The 8,948-nt window shown below is 56.9% G+C and overlaps 3 protein-coding genes across 3 annotated transcripts in view; 2 read left to right on the plus strand and 1 right to left on the minus strand.

The window, feature by feature from the left end:
• Positions 1-2,040: 2,040 nt before the first annotated feature.
• Positions 2,041-5,346, plus strand: TRAVEDRAFT_134703 (uncharacterized protein; the record flags this gene model as incomplete). The annotated part of the gene is made up of 10 exons (XM_008045909.1): positions 2,041-2,595; positions 2,645-2,826; positions 2,879-3,044; positions 3,094-3,227; positions 3,280-3,695; positions 3,745-3,945; positions 3,993-4,110; positions 4,160-4,956; positions 5,011-5,194; positions 5,247-5,346. 10 exons carry the CDS (start codon positions 2,041-2,043, stop codon positions 5,344-5,346), a joined length of 2,853 nt encoding a protein of 950 aa, XP_008044100.1.
• A 1,267-nt stretch (positions 5,347-6,613) lies between these two features.
• Positions 6,614-7,068, plus strand: TRAVEDRAFT_52933 (uncharacterized protein; the record flags this gene model as incomplete). The annotated part of the gene is made up of 3 exons (XM_008045910.1): positions 6,614-6,642; positions 6,704-6,780; positions 6,833-7,068. The coding sequence occupies 3 exons, from the start codon at positions 6,614-6,616 to the stop codon at positions 7,066-7,068; spliced, it is 342 nt and encodes a 113-aa protein (XP_008044101.1).
• A 610-nt stretch (positions 7,069-7,678) lies between these two features.
• TRAVEDRAFT_52934 (uncharacterized protein) overlaps positions 7,679-8,948 on the minus strand; it is a gene marked incomplete at both ends in the record, with an annotated part of 3,186 nt that continues 1,916 nt past the window's right edge. Inside the window, one exon of the mRNA XM_008045911.1 lies at positions 7,679-8,913. Coding sequence (XP_008044102.1) covers positions 7,679-8,913 — 1,235 coding nt within the window. The remainder of the gene's footprint in view (positions 8,914-8,948) is intronic.

Here is an 8,948-nt window from a genome sequence, read left to right on the forward strand (position 1 = left end):
TAGGTACTTAAACCCACCCAGAACGTCGCCACCACCGTCATGGTGTATTATACTGGGTGCTGGACGCTACCGCGTCCCCCTACTCGCCGCAGAAATGCGAGCACGTCAACCATTCGGACGGATCACCCCCGTCGCGAACTAGTATTCTGGGTGAACGGACGCAGACGCGTCCTCGTAGCGCGTCGAAACCGACGGGGCTATGATGTATCATAGCGGCTTCAACGCCGCACCCTTGTACTATAGGGCCCATGTGTGTGCAGCACATGGAACCCATGTAAATACTGTGCCACCGTCACTCCAAGTTGTGACCCTTACTCCATTGTATTATTATTTGGAGACCCGGCACGGGTCTAGGGAGGGAGAGTGTAAGAACCCGACGGTTCTTACTTACTACCGGCACTCCCTAGTGCATGGACGGGAACGTCCACTTCAGTAGGAGAAGGTGTTCTCCGGGAATCGCGGAGAACTAGCGCATCTAGGCGCCCGTAGATTAGATACTGCCATTCATGTATCGTACGTAAGCGTACGGCGCCCGAAGGTTCGGGCCTCGGGCGCCTGGTGGGGGCAGAGTTCTACCACCCCCCACCATCCAGCGAGTACGCCGAGCAATCAAGCCCGGTCCAGAGTACTTGCGGGATTCGGGGAGTCGTGGGACTCGCGTATACTTACAATATTGGTCCAGGGAGGCATGGCCCAGACCCTCCGGGACCGCAAACTCTAACGGGATGCGTTGATCACAGTCTATCGGCTGGATCTCTCCACGACTACCACACTATCCTCCGCTCATGTCTCTCCTGCAACTGCACCGCTAAACACTACAAACACCCTCTGCTTAACTCCATCCCCTGATCCAGCTCAGATATCTTGCGGTCACAAATGCAACACCCTCAAACAACCAAATAACTGTGGCAATACGTGCGCTATCCTCCTGAGAATGCCCACGCCATCCATCCCTTCCCCGCACTCGACTCCCGCCCTGATGTTTTCCCGCTATGTGGCGGTAGACAACTCAGGGTTGGCTATGCGCCTTATGCAGCTGGTCACGTCCAGAAGTATAAGGTGCGTTTTCCCCTACCTCCTTTCTACACTCCGAGGTCCCAGCCATACCGTCGCCCAATGGCAAGTACCGGTTCCACGAGAGAGCGTACGCACTGGCAGCAGGCGTGATACACAACATAGTCACTTGCTAGTACGTCTGCTCCGCCGACCCTTCCATGCTCATGTGCCCGTAGCAGTTAGCGGACTGGTTCGCACCCTTTCCCGGAAGACCATTCGAAACACCTCTGTCGCCTTCCGAGGAGGATCGCTCTCAAAGGATGTAGTATACATGTATTTATGCGTGTGTATAGGCGTACCAATGTTTGATAGCTCATGTTCCCAGACACTCATGTAGTACTGTGGCGTCGCTCCGGGAGGAGCGTGGGAATGCACACTTGTCAGATGTGTGAATACGCGCGCATCCCCGACGGGGCACCCTGTGGCACCCTCCATGTCTTCTCGCGTCAGGCAGAAGGCCAAACAAGGGCTTTCGCGTATATCTGACCTTCTCAAGGGCAAGGGGAAGCGCGAAAAAACCCCGAAACACTGTCCTCACGTACCCGCCGCTGCCGCTGCTGAAGGCAACCACCGCGAACTCAACAAATGCCCCACTAGCGATGTGTTCCAACCTGTCTGGTCTTCGAATCCGCCGGTCGCTCCAACGTCTCCCATACGCACCGCCGACTTGCTCAGACCCTTGCCGCCGCTGTCCGGAAGCTCGTCCGGACCATCGCACTCGACGACAGGCGGCGCCGGCGCCGCGGCCTCGTCGCAAGCTCGGAAACCGGCGGTACGCCGACGTACTGTCACGGTGGAGGACGCGGAAGATGACGAAGAAGAAGTAGGTGGCGGAGGAGAAACGGAGCAGGCTGGGTATGGAGCCTATCACCTGGTGCGTGAGCGCGCTCAGCTTGTCATGCCTCATAAGACTAACCCGGGGCACAGCCGTCCACGAAAGGGGAGAAGTTCCTCGACATGCATGCATGTGATGCTCTAGACAGCATGGATGCTCTGGAGGCCCCGCCGGTTCAATTGATTCGTTGCCCCTCCTGCTCTCACAAACTCTGCGACAAACTACCTGGATACCGCACGTTGTTTCGCTGCCAAGACTGTCCTCTGGGCTGTTTCAAGTGTATCGACTGTGTACTATCGAGCCACGGCGAACGTCCTTTTGACCGCATACTCATGTGGGACGCGGCAAAGCAGTATTGGCACCGCATCACCCTTCCTCAAATGGGCTATGTATTCAACCTTGGTCACGGCGGGCGCAAGTGCCCAAATGCTTCTTCCACTCCACGGGACATGGTCATCATTCACGAGCACGGATTGATGGACCTCCCGGTGCTCTTCTGTCAATGTGGTTCCGCGCACGCCCCGGCTGCGCAGCTCATCGCCTCCGGACTGTGGCCTGCTACCTGGGAGCGTCCTCGTACGGCGACCACACTCAATGCCCTAGAAGCCTACCACAATCTAAGTCATGTCGCCCAGACGAGCATGTACGACTTCATCAATCATCTGAAAGACATGACCGATGATACCACCCCCAGCGACGCCCAGGTATGCCCTCTTGTTCTGTCCTGGGAATTTTCGCACTGAAGGGTCGCAGGATCGATATCGGGAGTTCAAGACGACGATGCGACAGTATACATACATCCAACAGTGTCGAAGTGCGGGTGTTCGGCCAGCACGCGAATTGCCCCGAAGGAGTTTGATTGTACTATGCCCTGCGTGTCCACAGCCCGGAATCAACATGAGGGAGGGGTGGAAGCAAAGAGACGAAGTGCATAGGTAAGTGTTTCTTTCGAGGCTGGACTTACCGTAGCCAATTCACGCCGCGTAGTTATCTAGATGCGCTCCACTATTCCATCGACGGCAACTTCCACCTCAATATGAAGATGAAAGACACAGACCCTGACGACTTCGCGTACTCAATGGGCGCGGGGTACTTCGTCCACGAACGAGATTTTCAACACTTCCTCCGGACCGTCCCGCCTCCGGTCAATGAAGTGAGCGGTATGTCTCTGTCCAGCGTCGCATGTACTAACACCAAGTCAGTCATCGACGTGCAATCAGTTCGGCGCCATGGCCAACGGCAAGTACACCGGGAAGGTAACAGGCGTCATCGGCATATCCTGTCGGCACATGTTCATGTTGCCCGGTGGCGTAGTTGATCTTCATTTTGCTGAACGGTACGTCGACATGTGGCCGAAGCCGCTGTTGCTGACGATGTGGGACGTCCAGGTATCTTTATGTCGACTTCTGTCTGGTGTCGGCTCTCTCGCACTACAGGGAACTAGGGCTGCTGTATGGGACCTATGACATACATTGCCAGTATATCAAGAACCTCCGCACACGTCTGTACGAGGAATTCAACAAAGTCGCGCACGAGCTGGAGTCGATCGATTCCGCGGAGCTTCCCATCATCAGGGCGGCGGTCGGCAAGTATCACCTCGCCATGCATACCGGTGACTGTCGACACAAGCACTCCCTCCATTTCATGCCAGGCGCATGCATGACGGATGGGGAGACGTTAGAGCGGATGTGGGCGATCCTCAACGCGCTCGCGAGACGCACGAAGGAGATGTCCGCCGGGCACCGACACGACGTGCTGAACGACACGTACGCGGACATGAACACTCGACGATTGCAGGGGTTAGGTATCGTCGTCTATCCAGACCCGCTGCCACTTCGTGCTGATTTGTGCAGTGTACGAACTGGTAGACAAGCACAACACGGCAGAAGCGTTATTCGAAGAAGCCCAGGACTATCTATCGGAGTTAGAGGAAAGCATCGCTCCGGAGAAGGTAGCTCGATGGCGTCAAGAGGAAGCCGAATGGCAGCGTAAGGTCGTGGACGTCAGGCAGCACAAAGGGCTCGACAACCCGTTCGAGCCGCCCGAGCAAACAGGTACGAAGGGTGAATCTAACGCGACCCAGCAACTGACACGGCTCCAGCTTTAACGACGCAGGCGATAGCCGAGCACCTAGAGCAGAAGCACGGAGCGGCAGGGGAACGCGAGGCGGTGGGTATGCTCGGAGCAATGGAGGAGGTTTTGCGCCTCAACTCGACGCGGTAGGACGAATCACCACCTCGTGAACAAGGCTACTAACTCATTTAACAGCGAAGAGCTCCGTCACGACATCCAATCTTCGTCTCGCACGGACAAGGATAGGCGAAAACTCACCACGCAAGTCGAGGCGTTCCGCAAACAGGCAGAGGGCTGTCAAGAGATGCATGCACGCTACTTGCAACCGTGCATCACCGCCGCGATCCAGAGCATCTCCGCCACAGGTCATCCAAGCACGTTCCCGAGGCGTGACCCCGGCGACGATGCCGCATGCGGCCTCACAGTTGGCCCGCCGGTGGTATCCGGTAAGAAGCTTAAGAGGAAGCGGGCTGAGAACTCGGCCTCTCCCTTTGCCACCCTACTGGCCGACCTAGATGATCCCGCAACCCAGTTCCTTCTGCCCTCCGACTATCACAGCCACATACGAGGCGCCACCTCTATGACGGAACTCGTCAACTTCGAGCGCGAGCTCAGGCGCGGCCAAGCTAATGAAGCTCTAGACGACCTCCGGCTGCACTTGACGACTTATCTATCCCTCGAAGACCGCAAACGGCAGGTCTCCGGTGTCATCCGGAATACGGCTTGGGACCGACGACTAACGAAGAAGACAGCTGCCATAAACTCTGCGAAACGGCGATACAGGGAGGTCAGGCAGATACTGCGTCTGTTAGGTATGCCCGAGGACGACGAGCACCTTCAGCCTTTAGAAGATAAGGACTGCAAGCCATTCGTGATCGTCGTAGAAGAACAGCAGCACAACGACAGCAAGCGAAAACCTACCTGGATATGGGGTAACTTTGGGTATATCGACCAGATAGAACCGGGGGAAATCAAGAACTTTCTCGAAGATTGTACGTCTCTTACGTCTTCGAGAGCGATAACACACTGACGCTAGCCCCGTACAGGTGCCCGGGTACACTGGTTCCGACAGAGCGCGCGTAAACAACGATGGGAGGAAGAGTGCTATGTGCGCAGAGAGGAGATGTTCCGTACCAGGAAGACGTACCAGCACTATCGTCAGGTATGGAGAAAACGAGCTGTGGGGCATGCGATCCGTGGCAAGGGCGGCGCCGCCGCCTACGCGCGCAGGTACACCGCTCACTTGGGGCAACGATGGTCATTTGTCTGATAGTATTCAAAGGCAGGCAGCTCAGTGGGAACGCAGACTCGACGCCGCGCATCGACACTTCCCCGCAATCATCGATGTGGTTAGTCCGTTATCCCACGACGCGCTACTATGATGCTAACATGAGAGTAGCCTGTTGGGATTCCTCGAGTGGCGGGAAGCCTGACGGATAACGCCCCTCCTCGCAGCGCGTCGTGTTAGGAGACAGGAGGCGTGTCCACTCGCACGTTACGTGTATGCTACTGATGGACCGAATACATAGATGGGAGATTGTGAATATGGTACGGCGCTGGCTGGCATAAGCTACCTCGCGCGATCGTGCCAATACAGCACATAGAGCCTCGGATATTGTACTGCCTCCATCCGGTCGCAACGACGGAGGAAATGAGTTGTATTGCTCAATACCTAGTATATGTACCCTTCACCCCTCGTACAGTCCTTCGGCCGCTTTCATCTCCGCCACTCGCACCGCGACCGGTTTCGCCACAACGAGCCGTCGATATGCTTCGCCCATGAAGTCGAGCGTCCGCTGTACCACACCCGCGAGCACGTCTTGACCGCTACGCCCCACTACGCGGCTGCCCGTACAAACCAGCCTCCGCCTCGGTACACCACCAGCACCACCAAGGCCGCCGCCTCCACGGTGACCGAGCTCGCGCCCGATATACTGTGACCAAGTAGGCGACCACGACCGTCGCCTCCGAAACGCCAGCGAGGCGCGCCAGCCGCACACGACGATGACGGCTACGACAACGTCTGGGATAGTGACGCGACCGCGACATCCGCGTACGAGCTGCGTGTGTGCGACGGTGATCGACATGACGACGACGATCTCGCGCACTGTTTACTATCGACGCGGCTGACATCCACAACGTGCTCCCCCCTAACCGTTACGTTGGATTCATTCGGCATGAGCTACATCACTGTCTTGACGTACCTATTATCCAGGCCCGCGACCGTGACCGCCGACGCGATGAATAACCCCTATCCGAAGCCTGCAAAATCCCTTCTTGGAACGCGACACGAGGAGAACTGCTCTTCACGCAGTTATTGCGCCATGCGAGCTCGTGGTGGCCGGCGCAAAGGATGCGGGAGTGGGGGCCGTCTTCCTGAGGTTTGTTCGCCACGCGCGAGTGAAACACCAGGCAAGATACCTCAGAGGTGCCAGAAAGATAGAGTCTACGAGAGAGTTCCCGACGAGCCAGAGGAGAGCACACGAGAGAGGGAGTGGCGGCACAAGAGCAATCCGAGCGCTCAGCGCTCAGCCCTCAGCAATGCCATGGGTACGGGCGCTTATGAAGGGTAGTGCTTGGTCTCCTCCACGTCATTACCCACCGTCTTCAACATTCATCCTTGTATCTTGCGCCGCATCCCTTTCGGAAATGGCAGCCGCCGCCGCTCCCGACGTTCCGTACGTGCAATGCCTGCCAGCCTATTTTCATCAGTCTCTTCCCTACTGATTCCTGAGTTAGAGAGTTTAACACGCATGGTGGCGAATACGTGCAACTGCCCGGTGAGGCAGACTTCGGGCCCGCCGAGTACCTAACTTGTAAGTGATGTGGTATGGTTTCATCTGTCTGCTACACATCAATATGCCATAGGGTATATCGAGAGCCTGCTGGGCCGCATTGCCTATCTGCAAAGCGAGCTGGCTCGCCGCGAGGAACGGGAGGAGAAGCTACAAGAGCTTCTTCACGCGTCGGAACTCATCAACGAGGAGTACAAGATGCTTTACCTGCGCGCGCGCCAGTTGGCCCTGCATGCCGTGAACGAGGCGGATGTTGCGCGGCACGGTTGTGTATGTTGGGGGGGCGCGGACGGGCTACTGGAGATATGATATCGCGCACTGTCTGTATGTATGATGTCCGGTCGTGCTGTGAAGTACGTTTGGATGTGGAATCTATTGTATCTGATGGACAGTACATATGGCGTAACCTACGCCTTCGTAACAAGGGACCTGAGAGTCAAGTGAGGAATCACAAGACTCAATCCCAGTAGCACCAACATCAACGCTCATGCTGTCATGTAACCGCCTCTGCTTTAGGGACGGCCGGCCGCGGAAGCTTCGTGCTATCACAGGGATATTGTATCCCGCGGATTTTGCACGCGGACGGGAAGAACTATCCATGACAGGCCGGGACTGCGCGCGACCTGCATCTCGTCAATGAGGAACGACAAGAGAGTCCATGTTCCCTTTGCGTTGTATTGCGATTCGGCCGTATGTGTCTACGTGGGCGGAAACTAAGTTCGCACTGGCCTACTACGGTAGACCGCAATCAACGCCTGGGGGAACGATTATTGTATACGCTGAATAGCTCGTGGAAACTTAGGTATCTTAGCTGATGAAACCTGGTACAAACGTCCGACAAGAGCGGACGGCGGACATGTGCGCGAGATGGGGCCATTGACGAGCGCGTCTAGACAAGTATATCGTATACATAGGGTAACTACGCGTCCAAGGTTACGGCTGGGGGAATGGGAGGAATAGGTAGCCTCTTGTAGACTTGCACGAAAGTATTTACATAGAACCTGACTGCCTCGTCGCACACCGCAGCGTACCGTACCTGATCCCACTCAGGAGCGTTCATGGCAGTCCCGAGCAGAGAACGAGGAAATGTGGGCCAACGTTCCATAACTTTGACGAAAGCAGCCAAAGAGTCGCAGCAAGTGCGCCAACCAGAGTTCGCCGCTGACATCCATCGATGGGACTCCCCTACCAAATGGTCTTCCGGCAATACACTGAGGACCGAAGCGTTACTGCCCCAAACTGCCGACACTGCCGCTTCCCTATTCCAACGATGGATCTCCTGCCAATCCTTCCGCTGCATGAGGTACGTATCCAAAGCCATCATCTTGCAGCGGAAGTTGATCTCGTGGGACTCCCAAAGAACCCACCGCCGGACATTGCTGGCTTCCATGAGGTCCTTTGCTGCAAATTCTTTCCCAAGGAAGGACGCCTTCCTGTCCTCGCGGTAGGACGGAAGAAGGGCTACTCGCCCAAACAACCGGCAGATCGCATTCCGCTCCTCGCGACGGCGCTTTGCCCGTCGGACATCCGCTGCGCTGCTCCCTGTGATTTCGGCGTCTTTCTCGCTGAATTCACCCCAAAGAGCCGCTCGCCATTCGGCAACCGTCAGGGGTACGCTTGACATGGATGGGTCGAACAGGCGCGTACGGCAGAAGCGTCGGATGCGGAGGTGGCTGTGCAGGTATCTCAATATCTTGTCGTCGTTTCGTGCAGCGGTAGGGCAGACACATTCCGATGACATGGGTAGCTGCGAAGAGACGGTGTCGAGAAGGAAGGGCGGGGGGAAGAAGTACAGCGCGGACGCCTCAAGACGAGGAACAGGCGAGACGTCCTGCAACGCACGAGCCCACGAGTCGGGAACATGATAGAAGGGCGATGGGATAAAGGACTTGGATGGCTGAGGAAGAGACACTGTGAGCGCGTCAGCCGCCGCGCCGCTGTCGGCAGCCACCTGGCGCCTGCGATCCCGACGATTCTTCTTCCGCTTCTGGCCTTGTTCGCCGCTTGCAACCGCCGGCCGCATATCGAGGTGCTTCGAATGCACGTCGGAGCCGTCCAGGCGGGCTCTCTTGCCTTCCGAACGTTGCTCCGCGATGGACATGACGGCCGGTGTGTCTGTCGTCTGCAAGTCCGGAACGTGCGTGCCGCAACGAGCTTCGAGACGGCCAACACCATTACGCGCTGCCAGT

Source organism: Trametes versicolor (genome assembly GCF_000271585.1).
Source record: "Trametes versicolor FP-101664 SS1 unplaced genomic scaffold TRAVEscaffold_13, whole genome shotgun sequence".
NCBI lineage: Eukaryota > Fungi > Basidiomycota > Agaricomycetes > Polyporales > Polyporaceae > Trametes > Trametes versicolor.